This window comes from Plectrocnemia conspersa, unplaced genomic scaffold (assembly GCF_051122295.1).
Source record: "Plectrocnemia conspersa isolate PC_06_02 unplaced genomic scaffold, ASM5112229v1 ptg000013l, whole genome shotgun sequence".
Lineage (NCBI taxonomy): Eukaryota > Metazoa > Arthropoda > Insecta > Trichoptera > Polycentropodidae > Plectrocnemia > Plectrocnemia conspersa.
Genome location: NW_028277177.1, coordinates 14636323 through 14655037, shown reverse-complemented (window position 1 = coordinate 14655037; position 18715 = coordinate 14636323). Strand labels below are relative to the sequence as shown.

The 18715-nt window shown below is 32.8% G+C and overlaps 2 protein-coding genes across 2 annotated transcripts; one reads left to right on the top strand and one right to left on the bottom strand.

The window, feature by feature from the left end:
* Positions 1–516: 516 nt before the first annotated feature.
* Positions 517–5520, top strand: LOC148227374 (mesoderm induction early response protein 1). The gene is made up of 2 exons (XM_088201587.1): positions 517–864; positions 3610–5520. Exons 1-2 carry the CDS (start codon positions 617–619, stop codon positions 4631–4633), a joined length of 1272 nt encoding a protein of 423 aa, XP_088057713.1. The 5' UTR covers positions 517–616; the 3' UTR covers positions 4634–5520.
* Positions 5506–14247, bottom strand: ry (xanthine dehydrogenase rosy). The gene is made up of 8 exons (XM_088201586.1): positions 14136–14247; positions 11926–12080; positions 8988–11136; positions 8618–8926; positions 8210–8547; positions 6552–7356; positions 6319–6486; positions 5506–6245 (listed from the first exon to the last, which is right to left on the bottom strand). The coding sequence occupies exons 1-8, from the start codon at positions 14169–14171 to the stop codon at positions 6195–6197; spliced, it is 4011 nt and encodes a 1336-aa protein (XP_088057712.1). The 5' UTR covers positions 14172–14247; the 3' UTR covers positions 5506–6194.
* Positions 14248–18715: the final 4468 nt, after the last annotated feature.

The window sequence follows — 18715 nt, the reverse complement described above, 5'->3', positions numbered from 1 at the left end:
CAAAGAAAATCGAAATAAATAAAGAAATTTAATACTTTATAAGACATCTTCTTTTTAGTGTTTTCATGTGATATTTTTTAAATCTAGCCATCATATTAAATATACAAAACTTTACCATATAGCCTTTTTTTAGAAACCGGGGCGCTGAAAATTCTCGGGTCGGTCCTATTAATAAGTTATCATCGCATTTACACATTTTTGTGGACAGAAATCTATCTGCTTTATTTCGAAATAATAATTGAATTTGTGAGTGCTAAAGCGTAAAACTAAAATTAAATATATTTTTTACACGTTCTATTTAAAAAGTAAGTCTTACTATTCATATAACTTTAAAAGTGAGAACAGAAACAATGCTAACTGTTAAAAATTATTTAAACCTTGACTTTGAATAAATATAAAATAGAACAGAATAAAAAATATTAGGTCACGATACTATGAATAAAATATATTTGTATTTAAGGAGCTAAAAAGCGGTTAGCTCCGTTTTAGCGCCGAGGGACATCGCATCGTCGCTTTGGATCCACACGGCCGTCCTCCCGGGCGGCGTCGACGACCGTCAGGCGGGAGCCGAGACCGGGCGCCGTCGCAGCCCGACTGGCACGGGCATGCCGTCGCCATGGGAACGGTGAAGAAGGCGACGCCGCCGGGGCTGGCGGGCCCGAGGGCGCCCCCGCAAGGCCCGCCCGCCGACGGGGGCGTCTTCGAGCCCACCGTCGAAATGATGGTAGACGACTTCGACGACGAGCGCACTTTAGACGAGGAAGAAGCACTGGCCGCGGTCGAACGTCAGGATCCCTGCGCCGAGCTCTCAAGCCTGCGGAAGGAAGGCGACATGCCGCTCGAAGATCTGCTCAAGCTCTATGGGTATTGTTATTTACTACTACAGTCGTGTCTTTTTTCCGATAACACTATAAAATCACGTCCAAGATAATGACGAGGTACTTGTACCGCTTCTTTGTTGATCATTGTCGGTAACTGTTAAATTCTTCTATTTGTAATGATTTTGTCTCATTTAATTTGATACGCTGCAACTTGTTGACTATCGTTTTTCTTTTATCGTTAGAGGATAGCTGGATCATTCGCAATGTAGCCATTATCTTGGAATATAACAGATAGAGCTAGGGCCGCTTTCTCCTCGTATGCCCTTGCTGCTTTTTGCCATACATAATGTAAAACTGTAATGCATTATTTATAAGGATTCAACCTCCCTCCTCTCCTTGGAAACGGTAAACTATCCAAGAATTTTTTGTTTACTTTATATATATATATGATGTTCATTTGTAAAGAATCCTTGGCAAAATCCTGGCTATGTCACTGATCTCAACCAGTCATCGATGTCCCATCCTCTCGGCAGCTTCAGGTAGAGCACTGGTCCTGACACATGAAACCTAGGTCAGGACGTCATGGGGGGGGGGGGGTAATTTGTCCAGAAAAATGCAAAATATAGTAGAATAAAGAAAATTTTATGATTTTAACTAGTATTTTATGCAACCCACAGATTGAAAACCACTGATAAAATAATTTTAGTATATGAACGAATATAATGCAGAACATTTGATAAATTTTTGTTTTTTAATTCCGTTTAATTCAAAAGTTATCATATCTTTTTGTTATAACTCAACTTGTATGTTGCGCAAAGTTCTCGCGAAACAGCCCATTTTCTCAGATCATGCGGGAAAAAAACGACCCGTTGGCCTCAGTTATCAAGTATTATTATGAACACTAGATAACCTAGTGTTTCCACTGCGACTGCATAATTTTATTGCTTTTGAGGTTTTCACGAATTTTAAACAGGTACGTCATTGGGGGAGGGGGGGATTTTCGAAAATAAATATAAAATTTAAATTTAATAATTATACTCGCACGGGATAAACCTTGTTTCATTGGTTTTACTTTGCGAGGTTGACTAAATCTAATCATAAATCTTTAATAATACTAAATCTAAATTTAATCTTTTCCATCCGTGATTTAAACTGAATTATTGTAGATCATAAAAAAATTATTGCTTCTAATATGTCAACGTTTATAGAAGCTCTTGAATCAGATTTGATTATTTTAAGCGTGGAAAATGAACTCTTTATGGCGCACTCAACATGTTAAAGAAAATAATAAAGGGAAGTCGGAGTCAGTTGGTGTTTCACAACTCTGACTCAAATTCAAAATAAATATAAGAAAATTAAAAATAAATAAGCCATAGTAATAACATATATTTATTACCTGAAAAAGTTTGTCATTGATAAAATAAACAGCATTCGTTAAAAGATAAGCATGTTCATTACCACATTAATTATTATCTTTTTGTTATTGATTATTACGAATAATATATTTATTTATAAAATACTCACAATAAAGAAATTGCAAGGTTTTAAAAGAAAAACAACGTTAATTATGCCATTGAGGTGTTCCATATGAAATGCATTCCGAGCGGAATGGAAAAACGCGGTGACATCCGATTGCAAAGGGCTAAATTTCAGTCGGCAGGTTACAAAAACTAATGTGGGTAAAACATACTTATTAAATTTATTATGGTTTAAGGTTTGTAGCCCTAAAGGGGTGTGACCGCAAGTTCCCGCAAGCTGTATTCAACTTATTGATTATTTTCGATCGTTTTACACTGATGAGTTGGTATACTAATATAACTTGCGGATTAAGGAAAAATAAAAAATAAATATTTGTCCATATTTGTTTCTTTAATTTATAATAAATCAACATCCCTCATATTATTAAACCTAGTGCTCTTTTTCATGCATCACTTTATTTATTTTTATATAAAAAGATGCTATTTATGCATTATTAGCTGGAATATATAAAATTGCAAAGAAATATGTACCATACACTCATTAAAATTTTTGTCTATTTTTAATTAAGAAATATAAAAAATAATATGACACGAACGTATTTTAGTTTTTAAAAATATACCTAACATTAGTTTATATAAATATAGATATATCTTGTGGATTTTTTTAATTGTGGGAAAACGGTACAATTTTGTATTTCTGTGAGCGATGTAAGCTTTCTTCGTTCGCAGGTAGATATATCTAAAACTGAGCGGCATGTCTTTGTTATTTGTATATCTATTTATAGCTTAAACATTTTTCGGTTCCATAAATATTTCAAAATGTCAACCAATGGTACTTGAGAGAAATGCAAGTATTTGTTTTGATTTCTTCGTGTTTCGTATTAGTTTATTAATATTTATGCTCTACATATATAATTCAATTTTTTAATAATAATTAAACATTTTTAATTTTTCCCGAGTTGGCTACCGCCTACCTAGTACAAAAACGATTACGAGTGCAAAGGGTTAAGAGTAAAAATAATATATTCATATAATAAGGTTGGTTAGGTGTAAAAATAATATACACACATAAGTGTAAAATAATATAAACATGTTAAAATAATTCAAATTGGAATAAAGAACAGGAAAATAGTATCATTTAGCGTAATTGTAAAAATTTTAGTTCTGGGTACGATATACTAACGATGTACTTATATATTTTTTCTTTATTGTTTATTCATATGTTACAAAGTTTAAAAGCATAAATCAAACTACAATGTAAATTATTAAGTTTACTTTTTCAACTAATGTTGTTTCTCTTTGATCTCTAGGTATGATCGAGATGGGGAAAATGCTAGCAGTACTGCTGTGGTAGCAGAAGCTGAACCGATGGAATGCTCCGCTCCTGTAGAGGAAGAAGAGCATGAGGAAGAGGTCGAGGCTGAGGCCGAAGGCGACGGTGAAGGGGACGGAGACGGCGCCGTAGCCGAAGGTTCAGCTCTGAGACAATTATATGCTGATCCAGTCGGGGGTACTGAACCTTCGCGCTTTCTACGCTCTGTATCACGACCGCCTTCAGAAGAAGAAGACGATTGTGATTATAGTCCTGAAGAGGAAGACTGGAAAAAGACCATTATGGTCGGTAGCGATTATCAAGCTTGGATACCCGAGGGCCTCTGCAGTTATGACGATGCGCTGCCCTACGAGAACGAAGACAAGTTACTTTGGAACCCCGGCGGCATCGACGAAGGTGCCACTGAAGATTACATGTGTCGTGTGAGAGCTCTAGCCCCTGTTGGCTTCGGCGTTGCTGCTGTTCCTACTGGCGAGCAACTCCGAGATGACGAACAAGCCCTCTTTCTCCTTCAACAGTGTGGCCATAATGTCGAAGAAGCTTTACGCCGCCGTCGTATGTCGGCTAATGAAACTCCTCAAGCGCCTGCCGGCCTCTGGTCTGAAGAAGAGTGTCGCAATTTCGAGAACGGCCTAAAAGCGCATGGCAAGGATTTTCACCTGATTCGTCAGCATAAAGTGCGCACACGTTCTGTCGGAGAACTCGTTCAATTCTACTACATCTGGAAGAAGACCGAGCGACACGACGTGTTCGCTAACAAAGCTCGCTTAGAGAAGAAAAAATATACCCTACACCCCGGTCACACCGATTACATGGATAGGTTCTTAGAGGAGCAGGACGGTGGTGGCGGACGAGATTCGCCAGGCGCAAAAACAGCCGCAGAAGCACCGCCCGATCCGTTAGCCGTCGGCGCCCGAGAAGTCTTCTCGGAGCTGCGGCGGACGTCTCCTGCTTTATCGCGCAGCCCAGACGCAGATCGTGAGACGGGACCCGTTGGTTGATGACTCCATTGTCGAAGAAATACCTTATTATACTTTATGAGATAAGTCAAGTTTTGCGAGATGGACTTTTGAATTTTTTTTATCTATTTTTTTAATTTATAATATCATCATTATAAGGGGAGGAATTGAATTATGAAATTCATCAGTTACAGAAGCATAATCGCAGTTTATGTATATCGATTATATTATTGTGTATATTTAGCCAGAATTTTTCGGTTTTTTATTCCCTGGCGGTTTGAATGATATTTTTTGAGAAAATTAATTTTTACTATTTAAATTTAATTTTTTGACAAGTTTTTTTTAAAACTGGAGGGTTATATTTAAATATAAAATAACTAGCTTATCTTTTAAAGATAGTTATTTTAAATATGTACTTGTATGTATTGGAAATGTACATATGAAAAATATTTTTCCGTGGAGTTTAGTGATGGTTTTTAGTAATTTTAAATCATCGCTATTCGCCCAAAAATATGCGTTAATTTCGATTCTAATATTTTTAAGAAACTATAGTTGTAAATATACAAACCTAAGATGAATTTATAATATTTTCATATTTAAAAAGAGTCTTCAAATTTTATACGAGCTTGTCGAATTTCGATTCTTCAAATCTGTTGACGATCGATGATTTAAAATGTTAGTTCTTGTTTAGATACTTTTAGTTTCGACGATAAATCAATTTCTTCTTTCGATGATAGAGATATGCGATACTACGTTTTAACTATAGACATGTAGTTATGTATTATACTTAATGTTTATTTTTAAAATAAGTTTCCGTCGCCTCGTAGTGCACATGTCGCAGTATACAAGTCTTATTTAATATAAATTTATATTTTGTAAAAGGAATAAAATTATTTTTATATAAACATTTCATGTTCATTATCTATAAACGATTGTTTTTATTTTGTAACAAAGCTCATCCTTACACTGAGAGTATACACATACATACATTATATCAATTCTATGAGCAGTCTAGATTCTAGAGCAGGGGTGCCAGCCCAAATGATCTTGTGGGCCGCTTTGGAAATGCATCATAACTCCGCAGGCCATATATAAAAGTACATATCTCCATATTAGATTTAGATACACTGTAGACATATTTTTGGAGTGAAAAATTGTCTATTGTGTATTGACGATTATAAAATAATTATATTTTGTAAAAGTGTGATGAATCTCGCAGGCTGGAAAAATGTTTAAGGCGGGCCTGCATGCGGGCCGCGGGCTGACTACCCCAGCTCTAGAGTATAAATTTGATCTTATTACCCAAATATGCATAATTACTATGTAGGTAAAATCTTACTTATACTCAGAAGGCATGCAAATAAAAAATAATAACAAAAATATTAATTGCTACACATAACATTTTATAATATAATGATATTTTATATATCAATTTAATATCAGTTGTTTTCGATAGTAAATGTTATTTTTTTAATAAAAATTTTTGCTTCAAGAGATTTCAACTTTCGAAAAATCTTTTTTTCATAACAATTATATATAATTATAGAAATACATTCTAAGCTAGATCAACAATATAAAATAATTATTAAAAGCACAATTAACTTTAAGGCGCTACATTCCAAGGAGTATAAGTTCCTTCTTTATATTGTTTTACCTGTAATTGAAAATTATTAAAAAATATTTATTTTTCATATAAAGTTTTTAATAAATAGGTTGATAAAAAGTACCTTGGATGTTATTGAATCTTCACAAGCCATTCGAATATTTTCAGCGGTAGCCGGAGAATAAAATTTAAAGTCATCATATTTTCCATTTAGCTTTCTGTATGCTTTTATGGCTTCTTTGATGGCATAAAATACTGCAGCTGCTAAGAAAAGTGGTGGCTCTCCAACTGCCTATAAATATTATATTTTATGTTAGATTGAAATTGATTAGTTTTTATTGCATTATAGGCAAATACCTTTGATGAATAAACTGCCCTCGGATTAGGAGCACCTTTGAGAAGCGATACGTTGAATTCTTCTGGTATATCAGAAAAACCAGGCAGCTTGTAAGCACCAGGACCTCTGCTGTAAAGCGTTCCTGTCGGCGAATAGATGAGCTCCTCCATCGTAAAAAGACCATATCCTTGAATAAAAGCTCCCTCAATCTGCCCGACATCGATTGCAGGATTTAGACTCTCTCCAACATCCATGACAATATCAGTTCTAATCACACGATGGTCTCCAGTCAAACAGTCAATTTCGACTTCCGAACATGCTGCTCCATATGAAAAGTAGTTATATGGTCTTCCGGTATTTGTTGCTAAATCGTATCCGATTCCAGGTGTATAGTAATATCCAGCAGCCGACAGGCTGACGCAATTCAAATACGCCCGTGAAACCCAATCTTCCCATTTGTCATCTGGACATTTTTCCATAAACGGCTTCAATCTCTCCATTATTATGTTACATGCGTTTATGACTGCCATTCCGTTCAGATCTGAACTTACAGAAGCAGCTGTCGGAGATGTGTTTGGTACTTTGTCTGTTGAAGTGTCTGATATGTAGATTTTAGAAATGTCAATGTTTAGCACTCGAGATGCTACTTGAAGCATTTTAGTATGTAGGCCTTGTCCCATTTCTGTTCCTGCGTGACTTAATAAGACGCTTCCATCGGTATAGACATGTATAAGCGCTCCGGCTTGGTTCAAAAAATTGATGGAGAATGCAATTCCAAATTTGGTTGGTAGTATGCAAATGCCGCGTTTTTTCCACCAATTTTGACTAGAAAAATATTTAATTTAGTTAGAAACAAGCTGAGTTATTGGGTCTAAAAGTTAATAGAACAAAAGAAATTGAATGTAAACTCTTTGTTTTATTGTCTAAGGGCCCATACGCACTGTCGGCTAGCCGCCGGCTCAAAAACGTAGGTAACTAGGCTAGGCGGCTAAGCCGAGCAACTCGCAATATTAATTTTAAAGAGAAAAAAATATTATTTTAATTTCAATATAATATTCAATTTCCCCGTATGAAATATAAATGTATATATCACACACAATTTTTTTAGATGCTAAATTCATTAAATAAATCGAGAAGCAAGAAATAATATAATATAATTATACATATTATTTCACAATATTTTTTTTTCGTTATCAATATTCATATAAAATTATAGTAAACAATTCGGGATTCAATTTCTACGATGAGCTTTTCTGTGTTGAAGCCATTTTGTGTGAATGATGTATAAGTCGCCTCGAAAGTCGCTCCTCGTGCGAATGCACTCATCTAAACCCATGCTTTTATAGGTTGCCGCGACAGGCAAGTCGCCGGTGCATCACCTCTGCACAGGATCGCGGCTGACGCTCCGGCGACTCGGCGCCTGCGTGCGTATGCACCCATTTAAAACCATATAAAGTACAGTCACCGGCGGCTAGCCGACAGTGCGTATGGGCCCTTAGGGTATAATATAAGTAGGTAAGCGTATTTGGAATGTGGTTTAAGAGAATTTAGAACGACTACCACACTTCAATCTTTCATCCTAATTAGCTTTCAATCTCTAAAGAAATATTTATGAGGAAAGCTCGAAAAATTGTAAATATAATAAAATGCTGTTTTAGTTTAAATATGAATTTCATACCTGTTATAGTCATCGATTTCGGCTTTTCTTTTATGATAATCAGATTTAACTATGCATTCATCCCAACAACGTTGGAGTGTGCAATAAGAAAGTTCTTGATTGTAATGAGTCAATTGGCCTTCCTTGTAAAAGTTTTTGGTCGTAATCTCAATCGGATCCATCTTGAGCTTGTACGCAATGTTACGGATTGCGTTTTCCATAAACATCATTCCTTGTGGTCCGCCGAATCCTCTAAAAGCTGTGTTTGACGGCAAGTTTGTTTTGCATAAATATCCAGTTATTTTTATGTTTGGAACAAAATAAGCATTATCACACAAGCATATTGCTCTTTCGAGTACCTAAATTGTTAAAATTATGATATATAAGTACTACATAAAAATGTATATTTTTTAACTATGAAATTCTTACCGATGACGATAGATCAAACGAATATCCGGCATTGTTATACATTGCTATGTCGGCTGCTACAATGGTTCCATCTTTCATCACCCCAATTTTATATTTGAAATAGAAAGGATGTCTATTTCCTGTTATTAACATATCTTCGTCTCTATCCAACATACAGCGTACAGGTTTTTGAAGCTTATGTGCAGCGAAAGCAACCGGTAGAGCTACTAGTATTGAGCGTGATTCCTTTCCTCCGAAACCACCTCCTATTCTTTTCACTCTTGAATAAATTCTATTTATATGCACACCGAGCATATTTGCTACCAGTTTCTAAATGTATAGAAATTAATTATATTTATTTATATAATTTATATATATTTTTATTACTTACACTGATTTCAGTTGGATGTTGTCCCGAATAAAATATTTCCATTTCATCGTCCTCCTTTTTGGGAACTGCTCTAGCAACCTGAGTCTCCAAATAGAAATGTTCCTGCCCACCGACTCTCATATCTTCCTCTATTATGTGATCTGCACCTACCATAGCTTCAGCTGTTTTTCCTCTCTCTAGAGCTACCGGATATCCCGGATAATATGAGTTTTGTTTAATTGCATCTTCAATACTAATTATAACGGGTTCAATGTTTTCATAAGTTACTTTAACGGCTTTAGCAGCTCTTTGAGCTGTAGTTTGATCAATCGCAACTATAGCTCCCAATACTTGTCCTTGACTTTGAACCAGTTTAGATCTGAAAACTTCTTCGTCGTGATATATGGGTCCAGTGTGATTACTTTTTTCATCCAAATCCTTCGCCGAATAAAACGCTACTACTCCATCCATTTTCATTGCTTCTGATTCGTCAATCGATATTAATTTCGCATGAGGTCTAGTACTCAATACCAAAGCGAGATATAATTCGCCTTCGATCGGCGGCATATCATCAACGTATACAGCTTCCCCTGTTGCTTGTTTTAAAGCTGACATGTGAACGATTGGACGTCCCACTGGATCAGTTTGTGATTGTTTGTCTGACGGAATCATGAAATATTGGGAACTTTTCATAGCATTGTGTTTAAAACCTCCAATTGCACTCTTGTCGCGAGCGGATACAATGTCTTTATTGGTCATCGTAGTTGAAATATCTTGTGATATTTCAATGAACGCTTTAAAGAACAGACTTAAAGTAAGAGACTGTCTGTATCTAATCATTCCACCTGGAGCTGCTGGATCTAAATTTAGTTCATTCAAAAGAGTAGCATGAGCTTTTTGTACCATATTCTCATTCCAATATTCTCCAATCAAAAGTTTACAAGTCTCTCTAGCTATAGTAGTCACTGGAGCCATACCGCCAAATGCAATTGTAAGTTCAGATATCTTCAAATCTTCTTTAAATCCAACGTTTAAAGCCATGTTTACGATTGCAATGTCGTCATCTCTCCTCTTAGCTTGTTTGTATGCTTTAAAATGCTGATTAATTCTTGTGTATGGAATCGTAATTGATACCAAAATTTCATCAGAACTAACTGCGTTTTTTCTGTATCCGGTGAAGAAAGTATGATCCATTGAAATTTTTCTTTCTCCTGATTGGCTCTTTAAATGTAATTCTGCATTCGCTGCCATGAATATCGGGTTCAAATCGGAGATTGGACTACCCGTCATTATATTGCCTCCGACTGCTGAAACGTTTCTGATCTGTTTGCCTGCAAACCAATGCAACATATCTACAATAGCTTTGAATATCTTTGTTTTATACAAAGGAAGAGTTTCTATTAAGGATTTTAGTTTATCTTCCATGGTAGATAGTGTAACTGATGCACCGAAGATGACTCCGTGTTCCATTACCGAAATATTGTTCAACTCTTTTACTTGACTCGGGTTTATTATTACGGGATATTGAAAACCTTTGAATTTTACTTCAATGCCCACTTCAGTGTTTCCAGTAACGATCTTAGCATTATTATGTTGATGTTTCAATTGCAAAAGTTCTTCTAAAGACGTCGGTCTATAGAATGCTACTTTATTTTTGTTAAAAGTAAGATTTTCTGCATCATACTTTTGATTCAGCATTAGTTCAGGAGGAAAAATTGGCTCTTGTGAAGAATCGTATGGGATAAAATTTTTAGCAATGAATAGATCATCCGGTTCATCAGGCTCACAACTATTTCCTGTTACTTTGCAACACTTATCGCCTTTTGCGCAGCCGTTGACTGTAGATGATGGAACTCTATTGAGTTCCCAATCTTCTATGAACGATTTATAACCTTCAATGATAGGCCTGTATCCAGTGCACCGACAGAGGTTTCCTTGAAAAGCAACTTCTAAATCCTCGATGGTGAGTTTCGGTTTCGATCTTAGTAATGTATACATTGACATTACAATTCCAGGAGTACAAAATCCACATTGTGAACCGTGAGCCTTTGCGATTCTCTCTTGAGCCGGATGAAGACGGGTTTTGGTCGAGCCTATGCCTTCAATCGTCGTGACGGCCAAACCGTGCATAGCACACACTGGTGCAAGACATGCGTTGACTGCTAAATGACTGAAAAATGTAAATAAACACAAATACAATTAAATCTGTTTTATTTATCGTTTTTATTTGATGCTTTTTGTCAATCAATGTAAAAATAGATAAAATTAATTTCCCGATTAAAGCAATGTTCAGTTGAGATTTTAAATTACTTAAATTAAAGTTTATTACTACAACAAAAACTATCTCTTAAGGTTAGTAGCCCTATTATGTAGTTCAAAAATTTAGAATTTACCAAAAATGGAGTATGTTATGTTATGAAAGAAGTGAATACATATTTTCATATGTGATTGAGACAACGATACTGACTGGCAAATTTAAAGGCGATAATGTGTTCGTTTCCAGAATCACATTGATTCCTAGCGATTTGTCTTTTCGCTTCAGAGGGCTTCAATTCTCAATCCGTCGTGCACATATGTGCTTGAAGATTGAAATACTTTTAAAAAAAATTGTCTATGATTAAGTATAATAATTATATTATACAAAGCAACTGAGAATAATACGCAGTTAAATATTTTTATGACCATAAAATTGGAATTCTGAAATTAAGAAGAATTTTCTAATGTTATATAACATATTAAAGTTTGTGTTTACTATGGATAACCATATGAATATTGCTGATGCGTCAGGGATGGAGATACACAATAATTATCGTAACTGGTTTTGTGAAATGTGATCTCGCTTATAGAATTATCAAAGCTTGTTCTACAAGTTTATGATATGTATCGATAGCAATATGTAGTTTTTAAAGTAAACACATAGTTTGTTATTTGATAACCGTTAAATAGCAAAAAATAATACATTGGCTTCTTCTCTTGTCGATCGTATTTTGAAACCATAACAGTGCAAGCACCACATCCTCCCTCGCCACATCCTAATTTAGTGCCACATAGTCCGAGTTTTTTCCTCAAATAAAACAGCAACGTCCATTCAGGATCTGGGTTAACTTCTTCAATCTGTAAATATTAAAAATTACTATTGTACATAATGTAGGTAGTTAATATTATTATTAGTGCTATTTTTATTGCATTGTTCTTGTATTTAAGATAGGCGGAGTATTTATACCGAGTGAGTTTAGAAGCGAAAATAGAAAAATCTTCAGTAGATATCTAAATGGTTGCAGCATTTTGGCGAAATATTCAACAGTTTATCATCCATTTGATGATGTAACAATCTACCATTGTGTTTAGATCGAATGAAATGTTCCAAACTTTCAATACTTTCGAAAATAAACATAACTGCTTACTAGTTAACCCTTTAATATACAATACAATGACATTAAAATAAAGCCGATAGACGCATGGAAGATTTCATTAATGGAGAGAAAATACCAAACTATTATGGCTGATCACCCCGAATGATGACGTTTTGGTGACGGGATTTTATTGAAATATAGTTACACGTTTAGAATATAAAAATGAGTGAACGGTGCACGAGGCAGCGCCGGCCGTTGCTTATCTGTCAAGTTCGCTTAGAAGAAGTGCCCGTCATGCAACTGTTACTATAGTGCGACCATGCTTCGGACATAATAAAACTTAAATAAATATATAAATGGACTTCCACGCCGTCAACAAACGTCTATTCTCCCCCTCAGGAAATCGGCGTTTTTCTTATTCGCGTGCGACCTTGCTCTTCGTGGGGCTTTGAAAGACCTTTTCTAAATTTTTAATGTCAAACAAGCTCATTCCCGCGTCCGCAGTTCACAGGCGTCAAAGGTATAGGAATGAGTGAGAAATTCGCGCTTGGGCTGGGAAGAACCAAGGCTCTTCATCACTAGATGAAAAGTTCTAAGCTCCGAAAGTGATGTCAGGTATTAAGATATGTAAATGACATTGATGTTTCCAACTGGATAAGGCTGAAGTGCAACATAATGATGTATACATATCAATTTATGGCATGTATTACGTATCAAATAATATCAATGAATAAAGATCATGATAAATAATACTGTACTTGATAAAACATTTTTTAATGCTAAGCATCCAATATATATGAATCACGTAAAAATAAAATAAAACAGTTAATTATTATAATAATAAATCATAGTAAGATTAATCCTGAATTATATATCATATGGAGCCATAAATTACAATAGTATGATTCTTGGTAAGTTTTTGCGTGTTTATTTGTAGTAGTTTCATTTTATACGTTACTGTTATAAAATAAAATAATATTATATTTTTGTAAATTATTAAAAAAATCAATAGAAAAATTACTACTAATATATTTTAATTTATTCAAATTAACTAAGCTAAAAAAGTCATAATAAACTTTTCAATATATGAAGTAACTTCCTTAAAAATAACAGTTTATAGCAAGATAACCCATTGAAGAGTTTATCGATTTGTTCATATAAATAAACGATAAAAATATTATTGTGATGCTGTGGCGTAAGCATCAATATTTGAGAAATGATAATAACATTCAGGAAATATATTATATCCAGTGGCGTAGCTATGGGGGGGGGGGGGCAATTTTAAGGATCGCTCCGGGCGGCACATACCCTAGCTACGCCACTGATTTAATCAAATACATATTATAATAGTTCAATGTTTATGACTGATAAAATCGACGCTATATTTAACTTGATAGCAATGAACTGATAAAAGATATGTATTATCATTATTCATTTCGTTATTTACGTAATGCATTAGTAACTCAAAAATAATAAAGATGTAAATAAATTAAGTACAATATTATAAATAATTTTACTTCATCCTAACTTATTTAATTGAAGTGTTGTAGTGTGGCTTATCTGAATTAGTACCATATACCCAAATAAATATAAAACATTTAGAGAACTGAATTTAAGGTGCCCTTGATATTTGAGTATGAATTCGTTTATCCTTATCTTTTATGTATAACTAACACTTTAAAAGAATGGTGGTACACACGTGTGGCATGTGTTCATTTAATTTAGGAACTAATTGCGTATCGACTTTTAATACTGATATTAACAATATCTTATATATAATTGTTAAGTTAGATTATCATAACGGTAAACTACTAACCTTCTTCCCGTTCACGTAAAAAGTCAACGTAGACATTGTATTATTATTATTATTTATATGATTATTCAATCAAAACAACACAACCTCCCGGTTGTGCGATCACAACCGGAATGCCGCTCTCTGCTCGAGAAGTAATTCTTTACAGTGTTTTCCAAACTGTTGTCTCTCATACGTAAGTATAAAATACAAATAATCACCGTCTTGGTAATTTAACTACGTATCAAAATTATCAAAGGTTTGGAACGTAAACACGATTAAATTTGTGACGCCAATCTTACATCCTGGAGTTGGTTTTAATTATTATTAATTCTATATTTTGGAAACCGTGCTAACTGCGCATATGGAATTTAAATTACAGAATAATTTGCGAAACATGATGTGTGTATCTCTTCTTGCTTTAAATGATAACAAAACATGAGTTGTACAATATATCTTAAATATATTTTAAGTAAGCAAATGGTTTAACTGTTAAATATCTAGTTTTGGAAATCATAGCCGAAACGAGTTTGGATAGAATCATTGGCATCGAATATTTCAAATTAATATCGTTTAACGCAATCGTATATACACTATGAATAATATACACAAATTGAAGGTTCAAATCAGAACGCAGAGCCGTTTTGTGCAAAGTATAAAATATAATCAAAAAATAAATAAAATTATAGAGTACGCTTCTTAGATTGCGTTTAAGAGCGCTCACATTATTTTGTTATCGGCAAGATAAACTAGTGGTATAAGTCGGTGACTAATACATGAAAGACATAAGTTCGAATAAAAGTAAGGTTCAGTGTTTTTTTTTCATTTCTATCGTGCCTGAGAAATCGAAATTAGTGATTATTGTATAATCATTATTCCGATCGATCATCACATATTAGGTTTTCCTGGATTTTTCTAATCTTTCAGATTAATATCTTGCTGAATGATTAAGATAAAATCGTACATAGTGACATCTATTTATTGTAAGCTGTAGTAATAGTTTTTAATTATTAAAATAGATGTCACTGATTTACCGACTCTAATTTCAGTAAAATGTCTCACTACTATCTAATAACTAAAATTAATATGATACTTCTTGTCAGCAGGGGCAATTTTTTAATATTTGGTTAATGTTGGTTAGGTTTTTTTTTAATATAAATGTTATAAGAAAAATCTTCTCTTTTAAAAATCGTTTATCAATATGATGCAAGTTAAAGACATTTATTTTGAATATAAACCTGGTCAAACTAAACCGATAACTGGATAGTATCTAGTTTATTAACCATAATAAATAATCTTCTTTTTGGACTGCAATGTTAAGATTTCGTTAGTGTGCTTAAGAATCAAGTTGAAAAACTGGAATATCACGTCAAAAAACAGGTAATATTTTTTATTTCGGTATATCAAGATTAAAAACATTAGTTAATAATATATAATATTTTTTATTACAGTAGTTACTTGAAAGTGAAGTGACACGCTGACTGTTCTAATATAAAATTCAAGGTTCGATTAATACTGATTACTTCGTTCAATTTAATGTATAATGCATACATACATATGTACATGTCATGTATGATTGTTCAAAGTGCATGTGTTAAGCATATTTTTGTTACATGTTGATTATATCATAAATTATATTATTAATTAAAATCAAGTAAACGCACTGCTAATCTTCAATCTATTAAATCTGTATCTATAAATTGCATTATTGAAAAATAATATCTGTTGATTCCCAGATTGATTATTTATCAATTTGCAATTGTTATTACAATAAACATCTTGTCAACACGTGCGTATTAATAATAACAATAAGGAAAACATGTTTTTTTATATATCATATTTATTGCAATAATGTCGGTGAGTAAAATATAATGATTATTAGTTGCAGTACTAAACAAATAATGCTCATATTAAGGTGCATATTCCATACTCGTCGTTTTCAAAGATATTCGCGACTGGGGCATTACAAGTTTTCGGTAAATGGTATTACCGGTAATTACGACTAAATTTCATTATCAAAATGATAATAAAAAAATCATTATCAAATTAAAATAAAAAATAATAATAAAAAATCACACTTTTTTTACTTTTTACAATATTTGTTTTGAAACTACTACGATATTAAATGACGATGTTAGCAGCAGACAAGATTCGTGGAATTATCTTTTCAAATATTAAAATTTGTATGCGTTACTTCTGACTCTTCCGAGAATTCAGCTTTTTTTGGTGTATGTGTAACATAATATGAACCAAGTAGAGATTTACATTACTCGAATAAGTTATTGTTATATTTCTTTTTTCTGAAGTTATTATTAATATTGATTTAAAACGGATAAGCTTATCTATAAAAAAATAATAGAGAACTGTTTTCAGAGGAAACAACAAAATTCACACGTCAGATGACTCTCTTGGGGGAAAAGTTGTGATTTCTGAAATAACTGTGTAGCGACCGACATGTATCACACAGACAGGAAAAAATAATGTAGTTCCAATGGTCTTTGCAGCAATAATTTAAATCTTGGTCACCTTATAAATAGGCCCAACACATTTTATAACGTTTGTTATTTATATGCGACTCAGAATGGCTTTTAATATAAGGATATAAATATATTTTTTTTAAATAATTGGCAAAGGGTGATCAGAGAATGATTTTTATCTTTCACAAATTTTCACGAACTATAAAAGAAATATTATACACATTATTATAAATCATGCGAAAATTAGAAAAAAAGATTTAATTTAGGTTTGTTTTGTTGAAAATAATATTTATAAAGGATATTGATAATTAGTAAATCCTTTTCTATATTTTCATAGTATTGAAAATAATTCCAATTCAAGCTATTATATCTAGCCTAAAATATTTGTTGATAAATATTTCTTTAAAATTAAGATTAAGAGTCCAAATTCTACGAATTCATCTATTAGGCAATGATTCACGATAGGCTGCCTTGTATAAGTTGCCTTGTAGAAGTTCCGCTTAGATAAGCTAACGCATAACACACAATATGTGTCAATAATACACAATGGAAAACGACAATTTTATATGAAATAAATGTTTCAAGAAACGGCCCAAAATAATTGCATAAATATTATTCTCAGAAAGAAAGAAATTTTGCCCTGAAGTATATAATCGTTTTAAAGATGTAGCTTTGCTAATGCATTCTCAAATAAATTACACCCCTTGTCTTGTACTAAAACCCAATAACGTTGATTTAAAACTTAAAAGTAACAGGCGTCGAATGCATAGAGATGTGTTAATGCTTCATTTTAAGAAGAGAAGTCGTGCGTAGAGAAGAAATTTTTTAGCATACAGTCTTATTTAACTAAACATGGAGCTCCGAGATAAAACACTGTATACTTTACAAGAACAATAAAGTAAAAAGCATGTGATCGTCAGAATATATGCATATGTAAATATTTAGATACTTATACATATTTATATTTCACATGCTAGTATGTGTAATAAGAATACGTACATATATGTATGTGTTTTTATGTTGTTTATAATTTCATATATATGTTTAAGACTTATTTACAGATTCTGATTTCTCTTAATTTTAGAGTACATATGCATATGACTTATTATGATATATTTGTGAATTTATATGAATTTTGTTGATAAAAATTCTCAGGTTAATACTTCTTTTGAAAGTAGTCCAAAAATGGGTCAGGATCATTAACATTATTGTTTTGTGATTGATTTCAATTGATATATTTGACGGTGATTTATAATTTACTTATATAATGAATGATCCTTTTATGGAGAAACCGTCGACATGCATTAAGATTTGTATTTCTTTTTTAATAAAAAAAATAATTTTGACTTATCTCTCATTTAATTAATTTAAATAATAGTTTTTGTGTTTAATGAATAAAATAGTTACATGCAATAAATACATCTCAAAAATTCAATCGATTGTGAAATTGACAATACAAAAATGTAGCAATTTAAACAATTCTACAACGATGTAGTTAGAGTAATATTATTTAGAAACGAAAAAAATGTTTCTCTTTAAAAAAATTATTGTAACTGAGGTTGAAAATTTTTATTTAGTATACATTTTAATAAAATAAAATAAAACCTCTTCTTTTAACATTTTTTATTAACATATATTCGTGTAACAAAACAATTCGATACAGTTCTAATTCACAATTATAAAATAAAAACTACAGCCTTTTTGTTCTTACATAAGTTCGGTAATTTACAAACAAATATAACCGCGCAATCTCTAATTACAAAAACTAAAGATTTATACGGTCTTTAATTCTTTTTCTATTTCCTTTAACTCTTTTATTTGAGGATCGTCTGTTGGTTCCATTGCGGATTGTATTTGATAGTATTTGAATTTTGACTGGAAATGCTTATTTCTACAATTAATCCAGTATCCAATGGCTACAGTACCATACGATAACATTCCTATTTTTATAGATCGTTGTACATTAGATGTGAGCAGGAAAGAAGTTAGAGTAACAGCTAAACCACTCCCAATTCCATACAAAAAGGTCTCTCGAAAGCATGGTATTCTTGCATAGTCAGTACCGAAAATTATTAAAGTCTGCAATATAACGAAAGTATTATATAATCTTCAGAAATTAAAAGAAAA